Source organism: Ipomoea nil, unplaced genomic scaffold (genome assembly GCF_001879475.1).
Source record: "Ipomoea nil cultivar Tokyo-kokei standard unplaced genomic scaffold, Asagao_1.1 scaffold0666, whole genome shotgun sequence".
Taxonomy (NCBI): Eukaryota; Viridiplantae; Streptophyta; class Magnoliopsida; order Solanales; family Convolvulaceae; genus Ipomoea; species Ipomoea nil.
The window spans coordinates 171,284-187,242 of record NW_017617094.1 but is presented as its reverse complement, the minus strand read 5'-3'; the positions used below and the strand labels follow the sequence as shown (position 1 = coordinate 187,242).

The following is a 15,959-nucleotide window of genomic DNA, read 5'->3' as shown; positions in this document are numbered from 1 at the left end:
GGGGCCGCGGCGGGGGCACTTGGCCTTGTAGTCCCACCGCCACTTGGTTTAGTGCCGCCGCCACCGCTTGCTGGATGGTCGCCTGGAGGTTCACGACTTGGTTCGCCCCTCCATTGTGGAGCTGGTCTCGGAGGTCCCCTCCATTGTTGGGTTGGTCTCGAAGGTTTCCTCCATTGTTGAGTTGGTCTCGAAGGTCCCCGGGCCTCCCGTTGTTGAGCTGTTCTCGGAGGTCCCCTCTGCGATTGTTGGTGAGTTGGTCCCGGAGGTCACCTGAGGCATTGCCATTGTTCACGTTGCGGGAACCGTGGGAGCTGCGGGACACCATTCTTTCAAGCTTGCTGTTGAAAGAGGAATGAGTTGTGTGTGTCGTAGCCTGCTTGAGTATTGGACTCAGGCTCTCAATGAAAGCACCAATGACGGTAAATATGTTACCGGAAATATATTATAAAGTAACGAATAAGAAAGTGACAATAGTTGTATTGCCTTAGTTTCAGTATAGAAAGTACAGTGTGTCCTCCTCTTGCTAGCTGAGGGGAGTTCTATTTATGCTAAGTCCTAACGGTAACAACATGAAGAGTCATAATTAGGGAGCTGAGGCTAACGGCAATGGCATGAAGAATCATGAATGAGGCGCTCAGCTTTAATTCTCTCCCTTCAATACAATGAATGGCCATAATGTTTTCACCCGTTGGAGTTCTGCCTGTTGGAATTCCACCCGATGTCGGGTTAGATATGGTGTCGGGTCAGGTGCTGTTTATGATCCGGGTCGGATGCCAGCACCATTATCCTGTCAGTCTCTTTTGCCTTTTTTTTTTTAAAAAAAAAAATTCCAAGAATATCCTTTAATTGTTTTATATGTAATTATTTATTTTGTTAAATACTTATATTTAAACTTTGTATTATTAAATAAAAATTATACCATTTTAAAGATCTAATTGAGAAGATCGAAACAAGACTAATATTAAATATATATTAATTAAAATTCCAAATACATTAAACATAACTTGAACATAATAAAAGTTAAAATATATACGACATACATCAAACATGACTAGAACATAATAAAAATTAAAATACATACTACATAATAATAATATTAGAAAATACAACACAATTTTGAACAAATATAGTAAAATTAATAATTTCCTAGTCCACTCCCACTTCCTCCCGAATTATCAAAGAATTGATCAAATTCACGATTTGATTCAACTCTTCCTCCATGCTCTTGATTTCTCTCTGCAACAATTTGTAGTTGTTGGCGTCTAATCGACTCACGCACAGCTGGATCTTCTATCAAATTTAAATTCATCCTTAAGATTTTGTTATCTTCTTTTCGTTTTGCTAATGCCATTTTTTCTTTTCCCAATGTTATTTTGTTCGCTACATTTTGAGCTGTAAGCAAATCAAGCTCATATTGTTTTTGGAGTAGCTCATGATTGTTTTCGAACATTCCTTTGAATTGTGCAGTTTGTTGTTCTATTACGGCAATAAATTGATTGCGCTCATCCGAGAGTTTATGCTTCATCTTTTCCTTCTTCCTCCCCGTAGGACGTTCACCTACATTGTTCATTTCATTACAATGTTCATCAGTTTCAAAATCATCATTCAAATCAACAGCAAATGAGGAAGAGCCTATTGACTTTTTGGTTCCGAAAGATTGTGATTGTGATCCTTCGGAAGTTCTTTTTCGACCTCCAACATTTAGCAAACTCCCAGTTTTGCAAAATTTTTGCATGCCTTTGACAATCGGCCATACATGATCAAACTTAAATCCGCCTTTGAATTTGGGATCTTGCTTTACTAACTCATTTGCTCTATCAAGTTGTTATAAATAATATATAATTCTAATTAAACAACGCAATTAAAAAAAAAATAAGAGAAAACTAAATAACACAAATTTACAAGATACTCACAATATCTTGTTCAGATGCACCACTTGGGTTCATGTTCTCTATTTGTTGAATGCACCCTCTTAGTTTGCTAGCCGCTGTTGATATATTTGCCCAACGACTATGCAGCAATCTTGAAGTTCGATCAGTACAAATGTGTGCCGGTAGCATTTGTTTATATTCTTGTGCAATGTGTTCCCATAAATCTGGTGCAGAGCGATCATTGCCCTTTTCAGGATCTTGGGCAATATCCATAAATATAGTACAAAGGAGTTTATCTTCTTCATTAGAGTATGAGGAAGTTCGGATTGAACGTGAGGGATTTGACATATTTCAATGACTGTTAAACTAGGAAGAGATATTGATATTCAAAAGATAGGTGGTATTACTTCTAAAATCGAATTGTAGTATTTATAGAGATACAAGCATACCAATGAATGGATGTGATCTTCGCGATCAATCTAACGGTTCTAAACAATTCAGATAAAAGCTGATTCAAAGATGCATGTGATATCTTTTATTGGAGTATGTGTGGAAAAGGACAAGCATACCAATGAACGGATGTGATCTTCACGATCTAATCTAACGGTTCTAAACAATTCAGATAAAAACTGATTCTTCAAAGATGCATGTGATATCTTTTATTGGAGTATGTGTGGAAAAGGACAAGCATACCAATGAACGGATGTGATCTTCACGATCTAATCTAACGGTTCTAAACAATTCAGATAAAAGCTGATTCAAAGATGCATGTGATATCTTTTATTGGAGTATGTGTGGAAAAGGACAAGCATACCAATGAACGGATGTGATCTTCATGATCTAATTTAACGGTTCTAAACAATTCAGATAAAAGCTGATTCTTCAAAGATGCATGTGATATCTTTTATTGGAGTATGTGTGGAAAAGGACAAGCATACCAATGAACGGATGTGATCTTCACGATATAATCTAACGGTTCTACACAATTCTGATAATGCCTATAAAAACGTTCTTCATCACCAACAAATTGAGCATTCAACCCATTATCATCTATCTCTAAACATACAAATTCAAATATGAATTCCAACACTGGAAAACATCCTGTGCCATTTTCTTCATCATCATCCTCATCTTCTTCATCCTCAACATCATCATCACCAGATTCTAAGCACAATCTCGCAAGTGCAATACGAGCACAAACACAGTTATTAACCCATGCAAATACTAGCCACACCCTTGCCATAGCTTCCTACATGGAAAATATGGATAATCAACCCCCTAGGCATGGAGGTTCGACTTTTGGTCATAGAGTGATTCATCGTGATCGTGAAGAAGCAGATCGAAGATTATGGAATGATTATTTTTCAGAGTATCCAAAATATTCTGAAGCAATGTTTCGTAGACGATTTTGAATGAGTCGAAATTTGTTCCTACGAATTGCCAATGCTGTTAAAGGCCATGACAACTATTTTGTGTAATGGAAGGATAGAATCGGTAGACTGGGCTTATCTACTTTACAAAATGTTACAGCGGCGTTTCAAGTTTTGGTGTATGGAATACCAGCAGATGCAGCAGATGTATATATCCAGATTGGAGAATCAACTACAATTGAAAGTTTGAAGAGATTCTGTCGAGCAATTGTAGAGGTCTTTGGGGAGCGATATCTAAGAGCACCTGATGCTAATGATGTTGCACGGTTGCTTCAAATTGGCGAAAAACGTGGTTTTCTAGGGATGCTTGGGAGTTTAGATTGCATGCACTGGACATGGAAAAATTGTCCAACTGCTTGGGCTGGACAATATGCTGGGAGGAGTAGAGAACCAACTATTATTCTTGAAGTTATAGCCGATTATGATTTGTGGATTTGGCATGCACATTTTGGTATGCCGGGGTCGAATAACGACATTAATGTGTTGGAGGGATCTTATTTATTTTCCAATCTTGCAAACGGTATAACACCTCCTTGTCATTATGTTATTCAAGGACAACAGTACCACACTGGATATTATTTAGCAGATGGTATATATCCAAAATGGTCCACATTGGTACAAACAATTCATGAACCTTGAGGGCCCAAAAAGAAGTTATTTGCGATGATGCAGGAAGCGTGTAGAAAAGACGTAGAACGTGCATTTGGAGTTCTCCAATCACGATTTGCAATAGTCAAGGGACCGGCACGTTTTTGGGATAAATGTGTATTGCATGATATAATGTCATCTTGCATTATAATGCACAATATGATCATTGAGGACGAACGTGATGAGCAAGCAGATATACAAGGTTGGAAGGAAGCACCGACTCCTGAAGTTGATATAGCTAGAGATGGGAATATTATATTTCAAGAATTTCTTGCTCGGCATAGACAAATTAAAGATAAAGAAGCTCATTATGCACTCCGTAATGCATTGATTGAGCATTTGTGGGAACGATTTAGTAATTCCGATAATTAAATGTACTAGATGTTGTATGTTGTATTATTATTGTGGAATAAATTAAATTTTCAAAAATATTGTTAAATTCAATTTTTTAAAAATAATTAATGTTATAAATAAAATTAATGTTATTAAAAATTATTATTTACATTACAAATTATATTTTATATTAAACTAATTAAGTTCGAACTAAATTATATTAAACTAACTAAATTCGAACTAATAATTGAAAAATAAAATTATTTTAGTGTAAAAGTTTGGTGTTTTGGTGTAAATGGGTTGGAGATGAATAAAATTTGGTGTGAGAATATTCCTTCTGATGTGACATTTGCTGAAAAAATTTGGTGTTTTGGAGATGCAGTGGTTGGAGATGCTCTAATTGAAAAAATTGTTTTGAGTAGCTTTTTGAATTTTAACATTTTGGAGTTACAAAAAACTAATTAACCAAACACTTATATTGATTTTTTAACCAAGTCAAACAATTAATAGTGGTTAAATAAGTCAAAACTAACTGATAAGCTAACTATTTTACCAAACAGGGAAGTCAAAAAATTTAGGTTATAAAAAAAGTTGTATAATATTTGAAAATAAAAATGGTACCTACAAGAAAAACAGTCGAGCTTAGTCACGTTTTGTTCCATTAATTGGAGCATTATTCATACTATAATTATTACTTAATGATTTTGAGAGACTTAGGGGTCGTTTACTTCAGTTCTCTGTTTTTTCATTTCCAGTTTTCCATTTCTCCATTTCTCCAGTTTTCCTTTTCCATTTCTTAGTTTTTCATTTCTCCAATTTTCTGATTTTCATTCTCCATTCCTCCAGTTCGTTCATTTCTCTAATTTTTCGATTTTATTAAATACAATTATCCCATATATCATTTTTACATTTCTAGAACAAAGATAATAATAATAATAATAATAATAATAATAATAATAATAATAATAATAATAATAATAACAACAACAACTACAACAACAACAACAACAACAACAAGAACAACAAATATGTGTGCATAAGGATGAGGAATGAGGAAAAAGGAAAATGGAAATAATAATAATAATAATAATAATAATAATAATAATAATAATAATAATAATAATAATAATAATAATAATAATAATAATAATAATAATAATAATCTGAAGAAGAAGGGGGGAAACTGAAGCAATAATAATAATAATAAGGAATAAGGTGCAAATAAGCCATCGAACTAGACATGAAAATGCAATTGGGCCACTGAACTAAAAAAAGTTGCAATTAAGTCACCGAACCACTTAAAATAATGCAATTCTACCAAATAACAATTTACTTTGCCATGTCACCAGTTACTTTGTTTACGTGGAACTAATTTAAATTATTTTATAAATAAAATAAAAATAAAAAAAAACAGCCACGTAAGCTGCCATCGACCGGAGAAGTCTGCCTCCAAACGGAGACCGATGGTCTCCAGATCCATGAAGATGAAGAAGCATCTACGTCTCCATGGATCTGGAGATGAAGACAGAAACTGACGGTCTCCAGATCCATGGAGAGGAAGAAGCATCTTCGTCCCCAACTCCCCATGGATCTGGAGATGAAGATCAATGGAGACTGGGTGGATTATTTGGCTTTGAATTTGGTGTCGATCCCAACTTGGATCTTGAACTTGCCCTGGCACTTCGAGTTTTAATGGAAGAAGAAAGAGCAAGACAAGAAGCAGTTACGAAGATGGCTGCTGAAGAAATTGCAGAACAAGAGAAAGGAGAAAACCTGTCAACTATCCAAGATGGCATGACAAAAAATGTTGCTGTTGGAATATCTGAATCTGAAAGCAAGGCTTCTGATCTAATGGTTAGGATCCTTCAATAATAACTATATATATTATAAGAAAAACTGGACAAAAACTAAAAGGACTAGTTTCAATTTTCAGAAGTGAGTTACTGAGTTTCATTAACACCCAAGCTTTCTTGGATACATTTCAGGATGATGAAAAGGCCTTGTTAGAGCACGCAGTAACTATGTCTATGGATTCTACTTCTAACGATACCACACGAGACATTAACATGCCAGAAGCAGCTTCAGATGAAAAATTGGCAATTGGTGAGTGATTTCAGTGTAGATGGATCCATGGATATGGATATGGAGAACCGGTTGAATGCAGTCTGCGTGGCTTCTTCTTTTTTTTTTTTTTTTTTTTTTTTTTTTTTTCTTTTTTTCTTCTTTTTTTTTTTTTTTTCTTTTTTTCTTCTTTTTTTTTTATAATGTTTTTATAATAAAATAATTTAAATTAATGCCACGTAAGCAAGGTAACCGGTGACATGGCAAAGTAACCTGTTATTTGGTAGAATTGCATCATTTTAAGTTGTTCGATGGCTTAATTGTAACTTTTTTTAGTTCAGTGGTCCAATTGCATTTTCATGTCTAGTTTGATGGCTTATTTGCACCTTATTCCAAGAATATAAGAGGGGAAAAACTGAAGCATTAATAATATTATTATGAAGAGGGAAGAAAGTCAAGAAACTGAAGGTGAAAAATCCAAAACAAAGGGCAAGGCAAGCTTCGAACCTGTGACCTATTTGGTCAAGGTTATTTTTCACCCATTTTTTCTCCCTTCTTTCATTTGGAGAAGTCCAAATTTGCTTTCTCAAAAAATGTACATGAAGTGGAAAAATGAAAAAGAGTTAGGCAATTGGAGTATAGATTTTAGTAAACAAGTTTTTCATTTTCCATTTTTCCACTTCTCCAATTCTCTGTTTTTCAGAAAATTCTCTATTTCTCCAGTTTGGTAAACGATCCCTTATTTTCTTGTGATCCTTCATTCTTTTGTCAATTAGGATCACAAAGCAAGGTCTATTCAGTGTACACCGTCGCATAATGTATGGTTACAGATTTCTCTCTTCATCACACCAAAAAAAAAAAGAAAAAAAATCAAAATAATTACACAAATTTATATGGTCATACTTATAAAATTTGTCATTGAAGACATTCGTCTTGGATGATAAATCTCATTTAAAACTTGTTTCTTGCAGCGGGTATGAATTTAATTCTTGACACAAACATTGAGAATTTTGATTTTTGTTTGACTATACTCCTTGTACGCAGAAAATGTATAATTTGATGGTGAATATCAAAACTAAATTGATGGGTTCATGTGGTTTAGGAAATAGTCAAGTTGGGTTATAAAATTAGAGAATAAAAATGGAAGCAAGCTACAAGAAAAAGGGTCAAACTCATATACATTTTATTCCATTAATTGAACCATTATTCATATTATAATTACTAGTATTTGCACCCGTGCGATGCACGGTTATATGTATAGTATATGAAATATACCGTATAGAATATAGTTTTTGAAAGTGTAATAAATTTTAAAGGGAAAATGACACTTTTTCCCCCTAAGTTATATACTTATAGCACTTTTTCCCCCTCAATTATTTATGTAAGCACATTAGCCCCCTCAATTATTTTAAAAGTAGTGGTTTTTCCCCCCTGATATATTAAATTGACATTTCTACTCTTAAAGTAAACATTTTATTTATTTTACTTCTCCAACAAATTATTGTGTATATGTAGCAATGACCACGGTTCGGTTCGAACTAGACCGGACACTATAGCAATCGAATTAAAAGTTTTCGGTTATGATTCAGATCTAGAATCCAATATTTAGATTTCAATTTATTAAATTTATGAACCAAAAAAACTGGATCATGAACCGTGAACCGGCGGTTCCGGATCCGGTTCGCGATTTTGAGTTGTCTTTATTTTAAATTTTATTTTATTTTTTATTTTAAAATAATCTAAATTCAACAATAAATGTATTTTATTTTTTCAGTTCGGAACATGAACCGGCCATTTCGATTTGCGATTTTAATAAACTCTAAATATCGCGTTTTGATTCTAAATTGTAATTGAAATATTTTGGTTTGGTTGCTATAGTATCTGTTTGGTTTGAACCAAATTACAGTAATAATTTGTTGGAGAAGAAAAATAAATGAAATATTTATTTCAAGGGTAAATATGTCCATTTAACATTTTAGGGGGGAAAAGAGCCACTTAAATAATTCAGGAGGAAAAAGTGCTATAAATATATAACTCAGGGGGAAAAAGTGTCATTTTCCCAATTTTAAATGATAAACTTTGTAATCTTATTACACATTGTTGAAGACTTCTTTGTACACAACATTTTTTGTCGTACTTATAGATTTTTGTAATGCATGTATGTTTAACTTTAGATTTTTGTTGGATATAGCTGATCTGTTTTTTGTCAGAATGTATTCGGGCATATTTTCATACATTTCTGTGTATGTTAACTACATTCTGTAGTTCATGGATCCATGATTAAGATATAAACTGCTACGTAGCACTCTAACAACTACTAATTTCTGCATTTTATTGTTTTTCATGCTCAGAAGATGGATGGTAAACATCAAACGGCAGTTCAAGTAATCTAACTACTGCTAATATAAAAAGTTATCGTCAAGTAAGACTTATAATTGTACCTTTGTTGTCAATTAGCTGATTCCTCTTCGTGCTTATGATTGTAGATCTTTTAATTTGTCTCATATCGTGGATGTTGTTAGTAAATTGTGGCCGGAAAGCATGGATTTGAGATATATGAAGTCTGAGTGAATGATTTGTAGTTTACTTATTTGATGTTCAGTAATTATAATTGTCAAAAAGCTTTCCACTAAAAAATGAAAAGGGTGACTGTTCATTTTTTCTTGAAATTGGTATCAATGTGTGCTACTTAATTTCTTCATTAAATATATGTGTTCCCAATTTTGTCCTACTTTAGATTATTATCAGATTACTAACTTGTTTGTTCCCAGTACGTATCTGGCAAATGATGTATCACAATTCAGATACCCACTTTTTTTAAAGTTATTTTTATTTTTGTTTGTATGCATTAAAGGTTGATATTTAGCTGGGCAAAGTCTTATGCCTTCGAAGTATATTATATTTTGTTAAATTAGTCTCTTTCTTTTTTTTTTTTTTTTTTTTTTTCAAGAGTAATGTAATAAACAAGCCATCTTTCTTAATGGTTTTGTAAATTTTCTTAATTTACTGCTGATTAATCGTTGTCACCTACCCTTAACTTATAACTTTTATTGATTTAAAGTTCAAGATTGGCATCATTTTAAAAGTTTGATGATTTGAAATAATTATTTTAAGTATGTAAAATATCAATGTAGTCATCTTTAACTTTTGATTCTCTTTTTTCCAACCAAAGTGAATGGCATTTTGAACTGGTACTGGCTATAAACAAACCATAAAGTGTATAAATTTTTGAATGCCATTTTCATTTAACAAATACAGAATCATTTTTTTTTTTTTTTCAGTCCAGATTTGTTTTCTATAACTTGATGCCTTTGATGATTTGTATATTACTATTATTCTAAGTCCAATGTAATACAACATTTCATTCAAATTTTTCCAACCAATCAGTACAAAGCCATTTATTAAACATCGTTTTAACAATTTGTAACTTACAATATTTTTTTGAAGGTCTTTATTCATAACTTGATGTGTACTCTGTTATATATTATTGTAAGTTCAATATATATATATATATATATATATATATATATATATATATATATATATATATATATATATATATATATATATATATATATACACATTATTATTTATCTTAGGGAAAATTGTAATTTATGCCCCTCACAAATATGCCAATTATTAATGTTATCCCTGAATTATTAGTGGTGTAAATGTTGCCCCTCAATTTTCAAAACGTGAAATATATTGCCCCTCCCCTGAATTATTAGTGATGTAAATGTGGTTATACGTCGTCTTTCTTGTTCGAAGACCACGTTTTTTTCCTCAATTTTTCTTTCTTCGATTGTTCTCCTTCCGTCGACAACAATTTTTCTTCTTCTTCATATTAGGGGAGGGGCAATATATGTCACGTTTTGAAAATTGAGGGGCAACATTTACACCACTGATAATTCAGGGGTGATATTGATAATTGACACATTTGTGAGGGGCATAAATTACAATTTTCCCTTTATCTTATTCCTGATTTGATTGATAAGTTTTACCATGTTTTAGTGTCTTTATTATCTGATGCGTAACACAATTGCATATGCATGTTTTCCCATCTTATAGTTTGCTTTATTTGTGAGTTTTTGTGTGCAGTTATTGTTTTTTGATTGATATAACAATTGTGTTATATTTTGGACTTATAAGTTGCAAATAGGTACATAGTAGAAAGTTATAGATAGACAATTGTATTATTTAGGTAACAGAACGTAAGAAAACTACATCTAGATACATTATAATGTGTCTTCATTCCTTGCACTTACTTGTATAATGTGTCTTCATTCCTTGCATTGCTCCATGCCAGTCCTAGTTTGTGCTTGAATTACCTGAAATAACATGTAAGCAAACTGCAACACAGATGTTCTAAGCAATATGACATAGGAATAGTTAATTGCTAGTCCTTAAACCATTGTTAAAGAACTATAAAAAGATAGAGTAATAGCAACACAGATATCAAAACATAGAGAATAATAGAAACACATGTATATAAAAGGATAACAAAAACAGTCTCAAAATTAGGATCACATAATACCAAAATACATAAAAGTAAATTGTCTTTATAGTTTCAAAGGATCATAACATTAACAAATAAACTTAGCACTGTCACAATGCTTAAAAATGTCACAAAAGTCCCAGTTTTAAAAAATCAGTCTACATTTTCTCCTTTTTTATGTCTGCCACCTTTGAATTCTTGCTTCCCTTGGATGAAGAAAACTCATCCATTAGTGATCTTTTAACAGCTAGTGAATCATGTCGACAAGGAGATGAAGGCAGGGAGTGAATGATAGCAAAATGAACCGTGTCGTGTTCGCAAGAACACTCCCTTAAAAGCTATTTCTCGGCAATTCCCGAGTAGCTTCCAACCGGTAACACAAAGTAATAATATGTATATGCTTAGACACAAAGGTTGAAGGTTGTAGGAAGTATAGTAGTGCTTTTGGCGTGTCCTTTCTGTGTATAACAAGTTGGCAATTTATAGTGTAGAATTCCACTGACATTCCTCTTGCAAAGCCACACATAACACAGAAAAAAAAGGGATCATCATGGGCTAAATTCATGGGTTGAATGATCCATGTAGCAACTGACAAGGTAGTGGGGTTTGACCACAAAATTAAGGAAAATTAAATAAGGAAAAGCTCTTTTCTATAAATGTCTTCTAACAATCCCCACACATTTATAGAAAAGGCTGACACGAATATTGTCTGAGCAACACACAAAGTTGGTCTTAATGTCAGTGATTTAAAATCTTGAACTGACACGTAGTGACATTGAGTAATTTTCCTCAATGTGAGTAATTTTCCTCCGAGAGTGAAACAAGTCTTGAACTCGTCGTTTGGATAAATTTTGAACTCAGATCCACACACCAACTTTTCTTTTAATACACACAGGACAAGACTCTGACCATTGAATCTTACTCTAACAAGTCTACCTGAACATAGACCACTCTTTTAGAGCTACAAAGTTATTTAGGGCTAATTTAATATCAAATCGCTTATGTGAGTCTTTCCATGACCTCGTCATGAATTCCTCACCTCACCGATTTCAAGCCCATCTCCCTTGACGTCTCAAGGATGGCTTTTCGGTTTAGCCCTTTTGTAAGAGGATCTGCAATATTCCTCTCAGATTTCACATATTCCATCGTGATTACTCCGGTCATAATCAATTGTCGTACAGACTCATGTCTGACTCTTATATGCCTTCTCTTTCCATTATAGGCACTATTCTTCGTAACACAAATAGCCGTTTGCGAATCACAATGCAACGGCACAGAAGGTGTTGGACACCCCCACAATGGTATATCCGCTAATAAGTTTCTCAACCACTCTGCTTCTTGGCTTGCTAGATCAAGAGCTATGAAATTTGCTTCCATAGTTGATCTATCTATACACGATTGTTTAGTCGATTTCCATGACACTGCTGCTTCGCACATAGTGAACACGTATCCACTAGTAGAGCTAGCATCATCGCCCTCATTGACCCAGTTCGCATCACAGAACCCTTCCATCATCGCTGGGAATCCTACATCGTCAAGACCCCAATCCAAAGTGCCTCTGAGATACCGAAGTACTCGGTTTAGTGCATTCCAATGTGCACTACCTGGGTTGTGAGTATAGTGACTGAGTCTATTCACTGCAAAGGCAATATCAGGTCTAGTATAATTCATTAAGAACATTAAACTTCCAATTATTTTGGCATATTCTCCTTGAGATGTACCTTCCTCTATGTTCTTAAATAGTTTGATACTTGAATCATAAGGGGTTTTAGCCTGGGTCACATCAAAACTATTGAACTTCTTTAATAGTTTTTCTGTATAATGGCTTTGAGCCAGATGATAACCCTTGATAGTTTTTGTGACTTTTACCCCAAGAATCACGTTGGCTTCTCCCAGATCCTTCATATCAAACTTGGTATATAAAGTCCTAGTTTCATTGATTCTGTTAATGTTTGGACTAAATATCAACATATCATCTACATAAAGGCAAATAATCACAACTGTAGACTCAATTTCTTTCAAATATAAGCAAGCATCTGACCTATTAGCAGTGTAACCTAAGTCTAACAAAGTATTATGGAACTTTTCATACCATTGTTTAGGAGCTTACTTCAAGCCATACAAAGACTTTTGAGTCTACATACCTTTTCTTCTTGGCCAGGTTCGGCACATCCAGGAGGTTGTTCCTTATAGATTTGTTCTTCCAAATCACCATTGAAAAATGTTGTTTTGACGTCCATCTGGTGGACTAACAACCTTTGCATTGAAGCTAAGGCAAACAGAACACGAATGGTTGAGATTTTTGTTACGGGTGAATAGTTATCAAAGTAATCTTCACCAAATCTCTGTGTGTAGCCTTTAGCTACAAGCCTAGCTTTGAATCTTTCAATACACCCATCTGGTCTTAACTTCATTTCGAAGATCCATATACAACCAACAGGTTTACATCTTTTTGGGAGATTTACCAACTCCCAAGTGATATTTGACTTAATTGAGTCAAATATCACATTTGATGGCTTCTTTCCACAACGTGCAATCAACAGATCACATAACATCGTTAAAGGTTTTTTGGCTCTTCTTCTAGAACAATTGACAAAAAAAAAAAAAATTATCACATATCTCATTTATGTCTTGCAGTTCAGTTATAAATGTTATAAAATCGGAGCCAAAACTTTTCTCAGTTCTAAGCCTTTTGCTTCTTCTAGGCTCACAAGAATCATCAAAAACACTAGTCAAAGGAAGGTGTGAATGATCACTTCAAGGATAACTACTTCCAGATAATTTGTCAGCCTCTTTTAAGGGGAATATGTGTTCGAAGAAAATAGCATCTCAAGACTCACAGATTGAGCGATTCTTTAAACACATAAACTTATATGCAGCGCTATTCTCAACATATCCCACAAATACGACATCTAAGGTTTTAGACCCTAAGTTAGGTCTTTTGAAGGACGGAAGTCCCATATTTGCTAGGCACCCCCACACTTTAAGGTAATTGAGGTTGGGTCATGCCCTTTCCACAACTCATAGAGGGTTTTATCAAACCCTTTATAAGGTACTTTGTTTAGAATATGATTTGCTGTTAACACAACATCCCCACAAAGGGAATTTTGAGCACTTGCACTGATTAGCATGACATTAATAATTTCTTTCAGAGTTATATTTTTCCTTTCAGCTATGCCGTTTTGTTGAAGGGTATAGGGACCAGTTACTTCATGAATGATACCAGAATTTTCACACAAAATTTTCATAAACTTTGTTTCATATTCTCCTCCCCTATCAGAATGAAGCCTTTTAATCTTTTTGTCTAATTGATTCTCTACTTTTGATTTAAAATTCAAGAATTTTTGTTCAGCTTCGTCTTTCGTTCTTAACAAATAAATTTTTGTAAAGCGAGAAAAATCATCGATAAAGGTGACATAATAACGCTTTCCACCTTTACTCTTAGTGCTTTTAAAATCTGCTAAATCGGAATGAATCAATTCTAAAATTGGTGTAACACGAATATTAACAACATAAAATGATTTTCTAGCAAACTTAGCTTCAGCACATATTTCACATTGAGAATATGAATCAGTAATCAAATTCGGCAATGAATCCATGTTTTTCAATCTATTTAAGCAGTTTAAGCCAACATGCCATAGCCTACCATGCCAAACATTTACTGAGACTGAGATATAAGTAGAAGAAACATTATTATTATTTGGACCACTCAAAAACTAACTTAATTCTTGCCTTGTTCAGCAAGGCTCCAGATATTAATTTGACCTCTTACCCATACTAGTCTTTAGTACCCAACATTGGCTCCTTAGTAGACTGAGCTATGCAAACTTTATATCAACTTTGCACTTGGTTAATACACATTCAATACTGAAATATATTTCAACCAAATTTGTCACTAATTTTAACAATTTAAACTAGCCTTTGATATGTGCTTGTAACCATTATAAAATAAATCAAGTACATGCTTCATTTTTCTAAAGACATGTGCCAATAACATATATGTATAACATATTATCCAAACACAAACATTTTTTTTTTTTTGCCCAAGAAATGCATACATGCTTACACATAGACATAATAACATGAGATATTAATTATCAAGATTAAATTTATATCTTGGACGCTATAACTAAGAAAGCCTGTTTAAATAACATAATGATCTTGCCATTTCAATTCTTCAAGATCAATATACTACAAAAGGATAATCACATATATCATCATAACTATAATTGCTTGCACTTAAATTTAGGAGCACCAAACAACATAAATTAAAGGAGATATACATGTGGGATGCAAAGCATGAATGCCAGTGTGAACTGAGTCATGTATATTCTGAAAATAGCACCTTATTACGTGTCTTAATGTAGTTAACATCTTAATCATGCAAATGTCATTCTGCAATCTTATTTCAAAAGTTATCTACATGAATAATGCATAGCCAAATAGCCAATGATGCCAAATAAAACTGTTAGTGATGTGTATGCATGCATGTTTGAATAAACATACGTAAATTAAAGCATTAATACACAAGATCAAGGAGGAGGCATTAATATATAATACTTAGCTGAGGTTCGACAAAATCTTCTTAGCCTCCATAAACCATCAAATCTTCTCTTGTTCTTGCTGGTTCAAATTTGCACCTTGTGAGCAATAATGGGTTTGACTTTATTATTAGCTTCTTACTTTCTTCTCTGCATTTTTCCCAATTTAAGCTCTCAAAAGTTTTTCCTTTCTTGGCTCCTCCCTAATTCCACTGATTCTGCATTTCCTCGATCGGGTGAAAGAGTTGGCAACGAGTCACGTGACACAAAGGCTGCATTGTTGTCACTGTTATTTTGGGGACTCTCATGTGCCGCATGAATGTATTTAAGGCTCATACAAAGCTGCTTGGTAAATGGAGTCGACAAACTCCATTTTTCATTTTTTTATCAGCATGGATTCTCTGCCTATGAACAACATCAATCCCGTATATCATTTGCTGCCAAAAATGTTGAAGGCTGGTGACACAATCTGCAACCTGAGAAAGTGCACAAATATACACACTGCTAGAATGTATTTCCGAAGGTGGATGTACTGGAATACACATATGTCGACATTGTTTGGGAAATAGCTTTTAACTGT

General features: G+C 33.7%; 1 protein-coding gene and 1 pseudogene across 1 annotated transcript; one reads left to right on the top strand and one right to left on the bottom strand.

Annotated features, from left to right (window-relative positions):
- Window positions 1-1,135: 1,135 nt before the first annotated feature.
- LOC109174822 lies at window positions 1,136-2,144 on the bottom strand. The gene is made up of 2 exons (XM_019324057.1): window positions 1,903-2,144; window positions 1,136-1,814 (listed from the first exon to the last, which is right to left on the bottom strand). Exons 1-2 carry the CDS (start codon window positions 2,142-2,144, stop codon window positions 1,136-1,138), a joined length of 921 nt encoding a protein of 306 aa, XP_019179602.1.
- A 989-nt stretch (window positions 2,145-3,133) lies between these two features.
- On the top strand, window positions 3,134-4,321 carry LOC109174821 (annotated as a pseudogene).
- Window positions 4,322-15,959: the final 11,638 nt, after the last annotated feature.